Consider the following 17,113-nt stretch of genomic DNA (forward strand, 5'->3'; position numbering starts at 1 on the left):
ATCCAGGATGCTGATGTCTTCTCCCTGCCTACTGCCTTGTTTGAGCTTTCCTTCATACTGCCTGTGTAAGCTGCATTTCTTGTGTGTTTCTCCCCTCTCCATTCTCTGATCTGCATGTTCCTCTTCCTGCTGCTATATCTAACACTAAGAGAAGAGAGCAGAGGGAGCCATGAGAAACAGGAGCACAGCTTTTACTTTCAGGCTGCAATCTTCATCCTTTCATTCATTTTTAGACCCAATAGTCAGGTTGCAACCTGTTCCTAGTTTCAGGCTTTTTTTTTACATGGACAGGTCCCTCCCATGCTGGATCTGTGTATCCAGGATCCTGCTGCCTTCTCCCTGCCAATTGCCCTTTGTGTGCTTTCCCCCCTATCTAAGCATGTGTGATCTGAGCTTCTTGTAGCTACTCCCCCTTTCCACTCTATGATCTGCCCTGTACCACCTCCTCCCCCTCACTGCTGCTTTCTCTAATACTGAGAGAACGGTGGAGGAGAGCAGAGAGAGCCATTAGAAACAGGAGCACAGCTCTGATAGATTTCTGCCAGATTCAGCAGTGCTACCAGCTAGGTGAAGGATTTACAGTACACATACTCTGCTAAAGCAAAATGGTTGGAAATTTTTAATAAAGGCTATTTAGAAATTTGATTATTTTTGCATTTAGAAAGCAAATAAAAAAAATCACTACAAAGGTAGCCGAAGCCCTTAAAGAAATATTTAGGGCTTATCTATCCTTTGGGGGGTATGCACATGACCAAATTATGGCTTTGGACAAGCTTTAAGTTGTACCAAGCCATAATACTGCATTAATAGAAGTCTGGGGCCCCTACAGTACCTTTGTATGCCTCTGAGTTCTCACTGTGCCGTATTCTAGTCCCAGTCTTGCTTCTATGGGAGAGTATCTCCATAATAAGGTGCGGTACACAAGTACGATATACCGTTGCAGCACAGCACAGTATGGCTCCATAGGGACTTAGTGTGCTGCCATATAATTCCATGCACATGGTCCTAAAATTGGATGTCTCACAAAGAAGCTGTTATACCGCCCAGCTATTACCGCCAGGGGACGCATACATTTTTCCTGCAGAATGACATGTCTGCCATTCAAATGATGCTTCAGTGCCCGATTTGGGGGATGGGGATTATAATAATAACAATTACAACTTATGCCATGGCTATAGCATTGTTCATCCTGATTTTCCTTGTTTATGAATGTAATGCCAGGATGACAGTAAAAACTGACAGAGCAATGGAGAAAAGCATGCAGAGGGTTATTAAATTTGCACAGAAAACTGGAGAGCAATCGTCATTTGTATTGGCTTTAAATATTGGTTGAGGTGCGGCATGGACCACCCTGGATTTCATTTCAATAGCATCAGTTCTGCACTTAAAGGGACATTCCATATAATGCACATCGCAACGTTATAAGGTCAGAGCTCAGCCTCCGCACCCTGTTTACACCAGTTCACTACCGAGCTCTGGCTTGGAAATTGTTAGCACAGTAATCCGAGCCCCTGACTGATATTTTGCAGCTGTCTGCTCCTGGAGACACGCTCCACCGGTAGCTCGCAGCTAGCATGCATTTATTTTCTTTGGCAACAACGCAGCAGAAATCTTTTTCCCATCCTGGCCATTGTCTATTGCAGGAACCTGAGCTTATTCCACTTTTTTTTTTTTGTAGGGTTGATTTTCACGGGATTTAATTCTCTGTTTGCTTGTTTTTTACATGTTTAGAACTGTTTCATTTCATATTGATCAATAAATAATTTGTAGCCATTTGGTTTTTCAAGATGAAAAGGATTAAAACGGGAAATGGTCAAAAATTCTGAGAAATGATCAGAATTTTTTTTTAAGGAGTTGTTACCATATTTTATATTTCAGAGTATAACACACAGCAATTTTTGGCCAAAATACAGAGCCCAGATAGGACTACTCAGTAACCAGATATATAGTGCCAGACGGTTCCCAGAAAGTGCCATATAATGCTCAGATAAACATTCCTAAACCATATGGAAACTAAAGGTCCAAGATAAATACAGACTACAGTCTTCAGACAAATAGTATGTGCAGGATCTAGATGAATATTTATCATAGGGCACTAAAATGAAGCGTCCAGAGAATACAGCATGTAGCAAGGATGTGAAACTTGCGGCCCTTCAGCTGTTGCAAAACTACAACTCCCAGCAAGCCTTTAAAAACTGTAGGTTGTCGCGGGATGATGGAAGTTGTAGTTTTGCAAAAGCTGGAGGGCCACCAGTTTGATATCCCTGGTCCAAATAGATATTGCCATAAACTATTCATATAAGTATCTTACAGTGACCGCATAAACAGTGCCTAGTGTGCCGCAATAGTGCCACGCAGGGTAATTAGTGCCATATAGGGCTCCATTAAAGGGGTTGTCACCATTAAATGTTATTGAAATATAATTCAGCATGAAAAGTTTTGACATTTTTGACATTTACTTTTTTACAAAAATGCTCCAGTTGCGAGATATTCTCTTTCCTTCATTATTATGGTGCCCCCTGGTGCTTAATTCTGTATAGTTATGTCCACCTGAGTGGTGGTCGCACATGCTCAGCTTCATCCTTCTACTGCCGCCAGCGGTATCTACTGGTAGAAACTGTGACAGTTAGGGCTTGTTCACATTTGTGTTGGAGGCTCCGTCTGGGGCCTCTGTTGCGGATTCCATCAAAAAGACCAGCATGCAGAAATTTTTTGTCCAGTAAAAAAAAAAAGGTTCTCAAAGGGAAACGAAATGAACTCCATTGTGGTCAATGGAGACTGTTCATCTCCATTCGTCATGTGTGTGACGTTTGTTATTTGCGGAATTGTTGTTCTGCTTCTCTAAAACAAGTGATGTGATGTGAACTCACTCTTACAAGGTGAGAGCTGCAGCAGAAAGGACACGCCTCCTGAGTTGTGATAGGGAGAGAGCTTCCGTGGAAAGGACACGCCTCCTGAGCTGTGATAGGGGAGAGCTGCAGCAGAAAGCACACGCCTCCTGAGCTGTGTGATAGGGAGAGAGCTTCCGCGGAGAGGACACACCTCCTGAGCTGTGATAGGGAGAGAGCTGCAGCAGAAAGGACACACCTTCTGAGCTGTGATAGGGGAGAGCTGCAGCAGAAAGGACACGCCTCCTGAGCTGTGATAGGGGAGAGCTGCAGCAGAAGCGACCCCTGTGCTATTAGGGCTCATGCACATGGCCATATGTATTATGTAGATCCACAAAACACGAATCCGCAAAAAAAGCAGATGACCTCTGTGTGACGTCCATGTTACATCATTTATTTTTTTTGCAGATCCATTGTAACAATTCCTGTCCACAAAAAGGAAAAGAATAGGACATGTTCTATTTTTTTGTGGAACGGACTTGCGGACATACTGATGCACACGTAGTCATTTCAGGTTTTTTGCAGCCCCATTGAAATGAATGGTTCCGCATACGGGCAGCAAAAAAAATAAAAAAAGGAACGGGCATGGACAAAAAATACGTTCATGTGCATGAGACCTTATAGAGCGAGAGCTGCAGCAGAAAGGACAGCCCCTTGAAAAAGGACACACCCCTGAGCTGCAGGTGAAAGGACACAACCAATGAGAAAGGGCACACCCCTGAGGTGCCAGTCTGAAGGGAATCTAGCAGAGCAATTGGAGCAGTGAATGGGAAGATCTCTGAATCCATGTGCGGTACAGGGCTGGTTCTAGCTTTGTTAGAAAGAGATTGCCATCTACTATATAATGTCTGATTTTCATTTTTTACATCGACCATGACATAACCCCTTCAATATAACGCTGTGCCCCATTAGTTCTTGTATAGTGTCACATGGTACCATTTAGGAACCCTGCAACCTGTCCTAGGTCCTTGGTCCCATGACTACTCTATGGATTGCACAGACTGACACAGGCCGGTACAATGATGTCTTGACCTATATCAGGACACCTTGATATATTTTTCTATTGCACAACGCCACTTGTCTTCTGTGGCATTGCTTTGCAGCTATGGCTACTTTCACAGTCATGGATAAGCAAAAATGCTTACTGATGATACAACCATCTGCATTCGTTATGAACGGATCTGGTTGTATTTTCTTTAACATAGCCAAGATGGATCCGTCATAGATCAGCAAAAACGTTTCCGTTACAATGATACAACCGCATGCATCCGTCATGAACAGATCCGGTTGTATTATGTCTTCTATAGCCAAGACGCATCCGTCATGAACTCCATTGAAAGTCAATAGGGGACGGATAAATTTTTTATTGTGTCCGAGGAAACGTATCCGTCCCCATTGACTTACATTGTGTGTCAGACTCAGGACAGATCCGTCTTGCTCCGCACCCAAACGGAACAGAATGCATTCTGGTGCACTCCGTTTCGTTCAGTTCAGTTTTGTCCCCATTGACAATGGATGGGGACAAAACGTAAGCATTTTCCCTCGCTATTGAGGTCCTATGACGGATCTAAATAGTGGAAATGGAAAGCGTAAGTGTGAACGTAGCCTATTTTGTAGCAATTTTCCACCACTGACTTCTATGAGGAAGAACCAAAGCCTATAAAATGTGTATAGAAATTTCAATCATGTACAAAGAATCAGTTCTAGGAATTTTTTCTCCAGCAGCTTTTTTAAGAAAAAGTGCAATGTTGGCAGTATGTAGTGTAAGAAGGTACAAGGAATCATCGTGGATGATAGGTATGTGTCACCGAGGGTCCTGGCCTCGGTGGAGTAAGAGCCAGTTTTCATGTGTCAGCAGCAGTTGCTGTTTGACACTTTGCTATTTAGTATGGCTGTAAATTGCTGATCCGGGACAGCTCTTACTGGGAGTAGTCAAAGTGCTGGGTGGGTGACTACTCCCCACGTTCCAGGCCCGGTTTTGTCAGGTCTATAAAAAACTGCCAGCAGTGTCAGGTGTGGGGAATTATCTCTCTCTGACATTGGCAATCTCTGTACCGGGATCTGAGCCTTGTGCCAGGCTGGAGGCCTGAAACCGGGAGGACTGCTCTGTTCTGAGCTATGCCCAGGACAAAAGGGGACTGTTTCGTTTTGAGCTATCCGGGTGTGAACTAACACCAATACTGAAAATGAACTGTCGTACTGTGTACTTGCAACAAGTTTGAATAAACACTGAAGTTTTTGAGTTATAAACTGGTCTTTGCCTCTATACTGTGTCCGCTGGTCCTGACTACCAGAGCGAGTCCCCACAATAGGAACACAGGGGTCTGAGAACTGTCTGACACAGCTGTGACATATGCACATAGTATGGCCAGCACGTGCACGAACAAAATGGAAGTGATCTGGTTGTTGTGGACAGCAAGGCCACTTCTCTGTGGACATGGTTTCGACTAAAGGGATTTCATGCATCGTAACGGCTTCAATCTACTTTCTCATTGTTGCATTGCAAATATTCAGCTTCATGTGCTTCGAAAAGCTCTGGAGAGAGGTAATCCCCAGAGGCATCGTATACATAGTACAGTGCAGGTTTATTTATATACAAAGCCAGTCTTCGGTCCTGCTCATAACAATCTCACTGCTTTGTGAATCACGGCTTTACAGCAAATACAAAAATGTGCATTGTGTATTCTGTGGAGGCAGGAGTCTTATCAGGGGCATGTGTACCAGAAAGGTAGACATTGGGGCCCTTGGAGAAAAGAGCGCCTGGGCTATTAGTGAGGATGATGGTTGTCCCTATTGGACGTATGAGATAACCAAGGCCAACAAAAATAGCCAAAAATAGCAACAACAAAAAAAGGAAACCGTAAAGAAAAATGGTGGAAAGAAATAGAATGTGGAGAATGCAGACTTGAAAGGAGGAGGAACCTCAATGCCAAGGAAAAGCAGCAAAGAAAAGGCCTAGGGGGAAGAAGGGGTGGGAGAACTTAGAGGAGGAACCCCATTATGAACCATGCAAGTACTATTCCATCCTACATGTATTCTGCTCAACATACTGACCACCACACTATCTTCATATACTGGTTGACACTAGGCTTTAGCCATATAGTAGTATCTAGGGTGCCATGCACTGTGGTCTTCGGCCTTGAGTGGTGTGAAGTGCTATGGGATATCATCTAATGACATAGCCTTCTTGACTACCCTACCCTATAGCATTCCTCTTGTCTACGTATATTGATATTTCTTGTTGTTTGATGTAGTGCCGGAACGTTGCCAGTCACCTTCCGTTGTCTGGAGGAAAACCTGGGTATTGACAAAAGAGTAACTCGGTTTGTGCTCCCGGTTGGGGCCACAATTAACATGGACGGAACTGCTCTGTACGAGGCTGTGGCGGCCATTTTTATTGCCCAGATGAACGGCGTGGTATTGGACGGAGGACAGATTGTAACAGTAAGGTAAATAGATATTATACTGCAAAGCTTCAGCCTAGTCTCAGAGATATTTGATATCAAGGGCACCTCTAGATAGTGACAGCCCCTTAGGAACTTTCCTAAAGGTCCCATCACCTGGCTCACGATATGGGAATGGAAGCGGACAAACCCCCAGCCCTTCCATACCAAACCTGACCATGTTGTGTCCTCCACTCTGTCCAGTCACCCCGGGGTTCTACAGCTCTGTGTCTTAATCTTTCATTTTGTGTGTTGTATCCCAGCTTGACAGCCACATTGGCCAGTGTTGGAGCTGCCAGTATCCCCAGTGCAGGCCTGGTTACCATGCTTCTGATCTTGACCGCTGTGGGGTTGCCTACCCAGGACATCAGTCTACTTGTTGCTGTCGACTGGCTTCTGTAAGTATTGGTCCACCTTGAGGCGACTACTCAAGATTGTAGCAAAAAACGGTCTTCTAGAGAGGAGGTCCAATATACATAGGATATACGGTGGTGAAAATGAAATCCTTCACTGAGTCTGGCCTAGATCAATGGTGGTCTTCTCAAAAAGGTGGTCATTTGGAAGGTAGTATGTACCATATTGTAATTTATTGTGCACAGTATGTTTTTTCTTCAGTGTTTGACAGGCCCTCAAGTTCTAAGCAACCCAATATTTTGGAAAATATTCACCCCAATTTGTACTCATAATTCATTATTTGAATTGGTTGGACAGGAGTCCCAGGAGAATGAAGAGCTCCTCATATAAGAAGACGCCACCCATTGTAGCCTCATCTGGTAGTCAATATAGTCTCTACTAGGGTGGCATGGCTGAAGTACCGCCATCATTGCCTTTCATGGACTGAACGAATATAAATTTTGTCTTTTTACCCATTTCTAACATTCAACTTTTTCTTCTAATCTCTGTAGACTGTATGTACTGATAACCCTTGTGTCTCCTCAATCTAAGGGACCGTATGAGGACTTCCGTCAATGTCGTAGGTGATTCCTTCGGTGCCGGCATAGTCTATCATCTATCCAAAGCAGAGCTAGAGAGTCTGGATAAGCAGCACGCACAACAGCAGGAGCTAGAAATGACCAAGACTCAATCCATCTACGACGACATGAAAAACCACCGAGAGAACAACTCGAACCAATGCATTTACGCAGCGCACAATTCTGTTGTAGTCGACGACTGCAAGGTACCGTTCACCTTTATGGATATCGAGACCTGTATATAGACTGCATGCTCCAGGGTTGCATCTGCATGCCCAGTTTTACCGTTGTATGTTTAAATCCTGTTGCAATTACAGCAGGCCAAGTCACCCCCAATATAGTGGCCCAACCTCCAGTTGCTACATTGTAACTTGGTATGCAGTTACAGTGAATAATTGCTACAGTGTATCATGGAACAGCGAGCAGGAGACAATGAGGATTCTCACTAATACTAGGGTACCACACGACAAAACTCCAGTACCAGCACAGCACCAGAACACAATGGCACTGCTTCTCAGCTATGCCGGATTGCCACTGTTGTCGCTCAGAGCCACCTTCTATGCTGAAGAGTGGTGGAAATCTTTAGTGTGTGACTTGTAGGCCATGAGCCATGTTTTGGAGTTGGTAATCATAGGCAGGGCCGCTGATAGGCCAGTACAGCTGGCCCAGTTGTACCGGGCCCGGCTGGCAGGGGGGCCCGGGCTGCCGACTCCCGAGCCATTTTAATTTTTTTGCTGTCAGTGGGCTGGCTCCAGTGTGCTGCTGCTGTATCTGGCGTCGCTCACCATGTGTCTGGGAGCGCGCGCTTCTAAAGGTTAAAGGGGCGGGGACTGAGTCAGTGACGTCACGGGGGAAGCCTCTCTGGGCGGCGCTGTTCGGCTGGTGCGCTGGAGGCCGGGGAGATCCTCCTGCTGCAGTGTTGTTGTGCCGAACGAGCGCTCAGGCTGGTGCTCCGGGGGTAGCGCAAGTTGGAAACGGCAGATCAAAGGGGGTGGATCAGGCTGATGTGCTGATATCGTAGTGGCGATCTCCAGTAACAGCAGGCAGTGTGGGGGCGGCGCTCACTCACTGACGTCACACGCTTCTCCTCCCACTAGGCGGCGCAGGCGCGTGACGTCAGTGAGTGAGCGCTGCCGCCCGCACTTGTTACTGGAGGCTGGAGGGTGGAGGGAGGAGGCAGGAGCTGAATGTAAGGTAGTATTTTAGTAAAGAGATGAGCGCTGTGCCTGTGCTAAAATTAAAGTTACTGTCTGCAGCCTGCACGGCTGCACCGATTTATTAATGTATACTACTGTGAGTGGCGGGGGGGGATCTATATGGATGACGTCATGACGGCACTGTTATAGGGAGGGCGGGGGATCCGTGGATGGCACTGTTATGGGGGGGGGGGGTCTGTCATGTGGATGACACTTATGGGGGGGGCCGGGGGGTCTGTGGATGACACTTATGGGGGGGATCTGTGGATGGCACCATTATGGAGGGGGATCTGTGGATGACACTGTTATGGGGGGGATCTGTGGATGACACTGTTATGGGGGGATCTGTGGATGACACTGTTATGGGGGGATCTGTGGATGACTGTTATGGGGGGGATCTGTGGATGGCACTGTTATGGAGGGTATCTGTGAATGGCACTGTTATGGAGGGGTATCTGTGGATGACACATAGCATAATATGCTATATACGGTATGTGTCATCCACAGATCCCCCTCTATAACAGTGCCATCCACAGATCCCCCCATAACAGTGCCATCCACAGATCCCCTCCATAACAGTGCCATCCACAGATCCTCTCCATAACAGTGCCATCCACAGATCCCCTCCATAACAGTGCCATCCACAGATCCCCTCCATAACAGTGCCATCCACAGATCCCCTCCATAAAAGTGCCATTCACAGATCCCCTCCATAACAGTGCCATTCACAGATCCCCTCCATAACAGTGCCATCCACAGATCCCCTCCATAACAGTGCCATCCACAGATCCCCTCCATAACAGCGCCATTCACAGACGACCCCCCAGCGCCATAAATATCACTTGTAGACAAATCTGCATGTTGTTTCAAGGCGGCGTCTGGGGAGGGGCCAAGGGCGGGGCCAGGGGTGTGGCTGAAGGAGGGATCAGGGGGTGGAGCTGAAGGGGGCCCCGTCATGTATGCTGTACGGGGCCCCATGATTTCTATCAGCGGCCCTGATCATAGGCAATTTGTTTCAGAAAATGATGGGTGAATTGATGAACATAGTGCTTAGCCTGAACCCCTATACCCAATATATCCTAAAAGGTTATGGACTCCTTCGGGGGCATTTTTTATGATGGCATTTTACTCATTTTGGGTCTAAAAATCTTTTTTTCAATTGGTCTTTATTAAAAATGTTCAGCCGTTTCTAAGCTACAGGTGTTGACAATCAGTCTGTTACAAGCTGTCACTTTCTGTTTTCTTTGAACCCTGCCATCTGATGGCTCATATGTACAGTAGCTGTTGTCTCTGATCTCCTGACCTTTTAAACACATATTTAAGCCATATTCTTATCAGTTTGATAAGAATTGAGCCATAATGAGTGTTTATTAGGTCAGAAGATCAGAGCTACACATGAGTCGTCAGATGACGGTTTCAAAGAAAACAGAAAGTGACAGTCTGCAAACAGACTGATTGTCTACCCCTGTATCTCAGAAATGGCTAAATATTTTTTAATAAAGACTAATTAGAAAAAGGATTTTTAGCCAAAAAATGAGTAAAATGCAATCATAAAAAAAATCCCCGAAGGTCTCCATGGTCTTTAAAGTTTTCTTGTAATTTTGCCAAAAAGAATCTGTATATTTGCCATTTTTTGGTATTAAAGGACATTCTCCACTTGTTAGAAGAGTCCCGTTACAACAGGCTGATCACAAAGTGCCCTCCTGCTGAGACCCCCAGCGATCAACTGTGATCTGTAGGGAAGGCTGGCAGTAAGTGTTTGGTCTCCCTGCAGTGCCCCCACAGGGGAAATTAAGTATTACACAGCTCTCATTGAAATGAATGGGCTGTCCATGTAATGCATGGACATGCTGGGTCTTCCAGAGTAAGAGATATTCCTTATAGCCACGCTCTGCTCTGGTTTATAGATGAAATATGAGTTTATTAAATCGTACGCACTCATATTGAGCTCTAATCACGAAGTCCAGTAAAGTGATGTATCTTTAAAGCAAAAGAAATGCTTTTGTGTGTTTATTTTAATATTTTATTTTTATATTTTAATAATACATATGTATATAATATATACAGTATTATAAATAGGGTTTTAAGGGTTTATTTTTTAATTTATTGCATTTTACATATGTATTTAGCGGAAAAGATTATACCCAATAATTTTACTGAACTAGATAACAATTTAAAAAGTTTTTATTTATTTATTTTTGTACTAAAGTAAATATAATTAATACATTTTTAGGTTTTTCTAGCATTGCTTCTAGGGAGAATTACTCCATTATACTATGAAACATGGTGCAATGCTTTTTCTCTGTCTACCCCCCCCCCCTTCCCCCATAAACCGTCTACCCCCCCCATAAAGACTTCTATGGGTGACGTATCGCAAGCTCCCAGCAACTTGGCCCGAAGGCTTCTTCCATGATACACAGTAGCACATCAGTGTAACCGGTGCTGACAGTAGTAGTTATTATTATAATGTTGTGCCTTTTTTGCTGATCAAGGGGTTTGTCACCTGTTGAAGGACAGTGTAATGCCAACCTTTCTGACAGCAAAGGGGTAAATAAGATGCCAACGCCATTTTGTATATATATATATCTATACATAAAATGTAGGTTGCCGTTATACGGGATTATAATGGAAGCCGCCGTTTTCAATTGTTGTTTAAAATACGGAAATTTTTGTAATTTCCTGAAGTATCGATGTGCAAAACAGTAGCTTCCATTGTGCTCAGCCGACTTCCTCAAATCCTCACTCCAGTTGCCAGTGCGTTCTGCCTGGTAATTCTGTATTATATTTGGGGTAGATTGGCTACATTTGCATGATTACTTTTTCTTTTGTATATTTTGTAAAATCATCTTTTCATTGTTACTTTGTATCTTTTTTTTTTGTAATGCATGCTTATCCTTTCCTCTAACGGACGGAAGGGATCTTTTTCTTATTTTTTGTTGAAATGTCAGTGCATTTTTGTCATGTTTACATGTTCCAATGCTCTCATGTATCCAGTCTTTCCATCGAGTCGAATACCAGTCGTGTCTCTAGGTGTTGTGTTCACTGCGGGGACCTTAGCGTGTAAGGTAAGGCACAGACACGCTCTTAAGGGTAGATGTAGTGTATAGACTGTAGTCTTAATGGAATTGTAAAATAGCGATAGTAATGCCTACAAGCAAACAATCCGTAATGACGCTACTAAATATTCCAGAAAATAACATGCTGCTTCCACAAAAGCAAGGCTTTAAAGGGTTTGTCCACTTTCAGCAACCACTTTTGGTTAGGAAAGTCCCCTAATGATAATTTGACAGATGTTTTGGGACCTCCAGTGATCAGGCGTGATCTTCAGGGGACCTTGCTGTAAGCGTTCAGTTTCCCTGCAGCTCCCCCACAGGAGAAATGAAGCATTACATCGTTCTCATTGAAATGAATGGGCTGTCTGTGTAATGCGTAGACTTGCTGGTTCCGCCACTCTCTGCTTTGATAGATGAGGGTTCTGAAAGTGGGATCCCACCCCCAAATATTGTGCTATTCCTTTGTTATTCCTCCTGAAAAAAATATAAATAAATTGACCACTGGATGTCACCATTCCTCTTCTCAATGAGATGTTGCCCTACAAAGTCTCACACAGTCAGCACTGATTGAACAGAGTCAGGGACCTACCCATTTTACAAAGGGAATGGTAACACCCAGTTGTCAACTTATACATTTACAGGAGGAACTATAGAGGAATGGAACATTCTAATAAAAGTTGATCTATAATTATTTCATGGGGAATACAGATATTTACTGAAAGAGACATGTGAGGAAAGTGGACAGGTTCTCTTCTAGTCCTTTAATGGACCCACATTTTTTGGGGGGTTTTGGTAGACAAAAATGTGTCCTCAATAGCTGAACTTCGTTTTTTCCCATCTTTAGAGAAGGTGCCGACAAGGTGTATTTGATATTTTTCAAAGAACCTATTTCACATCTGCAAATTGCAGGAAAGTGCGATTCTCTATATCAGCATCGGCTTGTAAGGTTACACTTCACGTCAACGATGATAGGACGTCATTGATTACACAACCCATAGGACCAAATAGAAAAAGTTAAGGTTTCAGTGATATAGTGTCTCTAGTAATACTGCATTTCAATTCTTCTGAATTTGTGGTGGTCTGGCTTCAAGCAGATATTGTAGAATTTAAATGTTGGCCATTCAGATGAATGGTTGTGGATCCAATAGATGGACAGCTGGAGTCCACCAAAGCTGGAGCCACTATTACAGAGCAACACCCTTAGAGAGGGATAGCTAATGTGGGACCCCCCCTCTATGGCACCTATATTGATAGGGGTTATCTTCAGGAGACAACCACTTTAAATCATTGTGACTAGACAGCAACCAGATATTGGATAGCTTCAGCTGGTGAGGTCATCCCTACTATGCTCTGAAGCCTAAATGAATGAATTATATTTTCACCTTTGGAAAAGTCGAGTAACTTCGTGGATGCATTACATTACTAAGGCTACTTTCACACTAGCGTTCGGGTGTCCGCTCGTGCGCTCCGTTTGAAGGGGCTCACGAGCGGCCCCGAACGCATCCGCACGGCCCTAATGCATTCTCAGTGGAGGCGGATCCACTGAGAATACATCCGCCTGGCAGCGTTCAGCCTCCGCTCCGCTCAGTGAGCGGACACCTGAACGCTGCTTGCAGCGTTCGGGTGTCCGCCTGGCCGTGCGGAGGCGAGCGGATCCGTCCAGACTTATAATGGAAGTCAATGGGGACGGATCCGCTTGAAGATGACACTATATGGCTCAATCTTCAAGCGGATCCGTTCCCCATTGACTTTCAATGTAAAGTCTGAACGGATCCGCTCAGGCTACTTTCGCACTTAGAAAATTTTCTAAGTTTATAATGCAGACGGCTCCGTTCGGAACGGATGCGAACGTCTGCATTATAGGAGCGGATCCGTCTGATGAAACATCAGACGGATCCGCTCCGAACGCTAGTGTGAAAGTAGCCTTATCCTGCACTGATCCTGAGTCCCATCCTGTATTATACTCTAGAGCTGCACTCACTATTCTGCTGGTGCAGTCACTGTGTACATACATTACATTACTTATCCTGTTCTGATCCTGAGTTACATCCTGTATTATACTCCAGAGCTGCACTTACTATTCTGCTGGTGCAGTCACTGTGTACATACATTACATTACTTATCCTGTTCTGATCCTGAGTTACATCCTGTATTATACTCCAGAGCTGTGATTCCACAGTGACTCCACCAGCAGAATAGTCAGTGCAGCTCTGGAGTATAATACAGGATGTAACTCGGGATCAGTACAGGATAAGTTATGTAATGTATGTACATAGTGACAGCACCAACAGAATAGTGAGTGCAGCTCTGGAGTATAATACAGGATGTAACTCAGGATCAGTACAGGATAAGCAATGTATGTACACAGTGACTGCACCAACAGAATAGTGATTGCAGCTCTGGAGTATAATACAGGATGTAACTCAGGATCAGTACAGGATAAGTAATGTAATGTATGTACACAGTGACTCCACCAGCAAAATAGTGAGTGCAGCTCTGGAGTATAATACAGGATGTAACTCGGGATCAGTACAGGATAAGTAATGTAATGTATGTACACAGTGACTGCACCAGCAGAATAGTGAGTGCAGCTCTGGTGTATAATACAGGATGTAACTCAGGATCAGTACAGGATAAGTAATCTATGTACACAGTGACTCCACCAGCAGAATATTGAGTGCAGCTCTGGAGTATAATACAGGATGGGACTCAGGATCAGTACAGGATAAGTAATGTATGTACACAGTGACTGCACCAGCAGAATAGTGAGTTCAGCTCTGGAGTATAATACAGGATGTAACTCAGGATCAGTACAGGATAAGTAATGTATGTACACAGTGACTGCACCAGCAGAATAGTGAGTGCAGCTCTGGAGGATAATACAGGATATAACTTAGGATCAGTACAGAATAAGTAATGTAATGTATGTACACATTGAATCCGCCAGCAGAATAGTGAGTGCAGCTCTGGAGTATAATACAGGATGTAACTCAGGATCAGTACAGGATAAGTAATGCAGTGCACTTAGAAATGACTCAACTTTTTATAGTAAAATAATATTTATAGGTAAAGATTGCCTTTAAATGATAGAATTAATGTTATTTTATGAGAGGATTGTAGGATTGGAGGGACCCTTACTTCTGGTAATAAATGTTCATTAGTTTAGGTTAGAGAATATGTGCACTGTACTCCTCACATCACATAACGCTGACGTTTTTTTTTTTCTTAAATTAAAGGGACCCTCTATCCTGGTTCTCTCTCTCAAATCTGTTCACGCTTTAAAAAAATAAAATACAAAAATGTCCATAAACCACCCCTAAAGCTTGTCATGTGATTCTGACCTTACTCCTCCAACACTGTTCTTATTGCAGTGGTTCCATTTTACTGTATATATTTGTATAGTATTGATATGACGATGGCCGTGCAAAGCAATGATTGATGTGATCTGTAACACGGTTGCACTTTTTCTATAGTGACGCTAATTCTGCAGCTGTTTTTCATGCATTAAAGGAACTTTGCTAGATTCTGCTGCCTGTGTCTTCCTGACTCCTGTCGCCTGCTATGTGCATGTGTGAAGCTCACGCCCTTCCCTGCATGTGGTTAATAAATGTGCTTGCTTGCTTGCTGCATGGTAAATGCTCTTCCTGCTTTCTTTGCACTAACAACATAGACCTTCTCAATGCCCCCTACAAATAATAACATCTAGAGTAACGTGAACATATCTAAAGAATATAGGGTTGCCCAAAAAAATCATATCATAGTCAACATTAAGGAGATCATCTAGCTTAGTCTGATTTGGCATTCAAACATTTAGTTTCAGGGCAAGCAAATATCACACCAATAATACCGCTGCTTAACTGGGCACCTATTTTCAGGTTTCATCTTTAGAGGGTTGAAGTCATACTCAGGTCCAGAGCTTGAGAAGACCAAAAGGCCCCTCTGTCACATAAGAGGATACACATAGTAGGTTACGTTGAGGCCTGAAAGCATCAAGTTATACCTCTGGTTACAATGGAAGAGGGGAGATGGAGGTTTGCTTGCTTGCTTACATCTCATTTATAGATATGAGATGGACCCAAGAATTGAGTTCTACGGTCATTGGTCCTGGATGTCTCCTTAGCACCATCTATTGTCAAGACATCGACTCTTTCTGGAACCAACCCAATAGAAGTGCAGCTCTTTTCCTGGTTAAGAAAAAAGCAAAACGCACTTATATTACTCAAAGATTTACCAAATGATCATTAGATGTCTTCTTATTGGCCCTTACATGGCCCAGATATTACCTTGATAATTTGTGACCACCCTCTTACTTTATAGTTGTCCTCCACATTTATTTCACGTTGTATGCTCCCGATGTCCAAGGATGAATTATTGATCAATCAATATTCCACCATTCGAATAATAGACCTTAAAATTAGGCTGTCCCATATCCATGGTGGAACCCATATCAAGGGTAGAAGCCTCAAAACAATTAACCTTCATGCAATAGATATCTTCTTCTTGGTCTTTTGAAAGCTTGAACTTTGTACCTAAGGCATTGGATAGGTTGAGGTGCAAGCTTTTGAAACACCATAGCTTAATCCAGGAGCCATCTTGAGGAAACCCAAAGTCTCTTGATAGCTTGAACTTCATACCTAAGAAATCGTATAGGGTGAGTTGGTAGCTTTTGAAACACCATAGTTTAATCCACGAAAGCTTGAACTTTAAACCTAAGGCATCAGATAGGTTGAGGCGGAAGCTTTTGAAACACTATACCTTAATACATAAGGTATCTTGAAGAACCCAAGGTCTTTCGAAAGCTTGGACTTCATACCTAAAAACTTTTGGTGGCCAACATGGTCTAACACTCTTCTCAATGCACTTTCAACATTACTGATAATAGATGTCCTGACTCCTAACCCTATGTTCACCTTCGACACAGCCACATATGAAAGTTGATCATCTCTCAGGTATCTGAGGGGTTGATATTGATCTTTTTGGAACTAGATCATAACCGTGATCATTTTCAGGTGACGCTGGCAAATAACGGCAAAACGGCAGACTTCAATGCTGTAGTCGAAGAACCTCTGGAAGCGTAAGGGTGAGGAAACCCCACCGCCACAGCCTGTCTTCAAGAAGAGCGTTAGCGTACAGTATGATACAGTATGATCTGATGAATCTCATTACATCCATAGCTACCCAGCACAACATTTACAGTCATAGCACAGAAAACCTTTTTTTTGGGCATCCGAATATGCAAAATGGGCAAAACCAGGCCAGTGACTGATTTGGTCTTGGGGTGTCGAGAATGTTTGAATGAGCTCACACCTCATTGTAAGGACTCAGGTATCAAACGTGCAGAATTTGGGAGGGTTCTGTCTACAGGACAGTGTTCATTACATTCCGTTCAATGGCTGGTCTCCTATCCATTCCATGTCAGGATCTACGGTCAATTCAAACACATGGTATTACATAGCGGTGACCAACTTGTTTACACAGCGACCATTATCGGGGTCTTGTATTTTAGTACTGCCTGGTCCTATCTATATACTATATCTCATGAATCTTATATTCCACAGTCTT

General features: G+C 43.7%; 1 protein-coding gene across 1 annotated transcript in view; it reads left to right on the plus strand.

The window, feature by feature from the left end:
• SLC1A2 (solute carrier family 1 member 2) overlaps positions 1–16,612 on the plus strand; it is a 32,200-nt gene extending 15,588 nt beyond the window's left edge. Inside the window, exons 7-11 of the mRNA XM_040409484.1 lie at positions 6,143–6,337; positions 6,595–6,729; positions 7,277–7,508; positions 11,493–11,563; positions 16,561–16,612. Coding sequence (XP_040265418.1) covers positions 6,143–6,337; positions 6,595–6,729; positions 7,277–7,508; positions 11,493–11,528 — 598 coding nt within the window. The 3' untranslated portion in view covers positions 11,529–11,563; positions 16,561–16,612. The remainder of the gene's footprint in view (positions 1–6,142; positions 6,338–6,594; positions 6,730–7,276; positions 7,509–11,492; positions 11,564–16,560) is intronic.
• Positions 16,613–17,113: the final 501 nt, after the last annotated feature.

The sequence above is a fragment of the Bufo bufo genome, chromosome 10, assembly GCF_905171765.1.
Source record: "Bufo bufo chromosome 10, aBufBuf1.1, whole genome shotgun sequence".
NCBI classification, from domain to species: domain Eukaryota; kingdom Metazoa; phylum Chordata; class Amphibia; order Anura; family Bufonidae; genus Bufo; species Bufo bufo.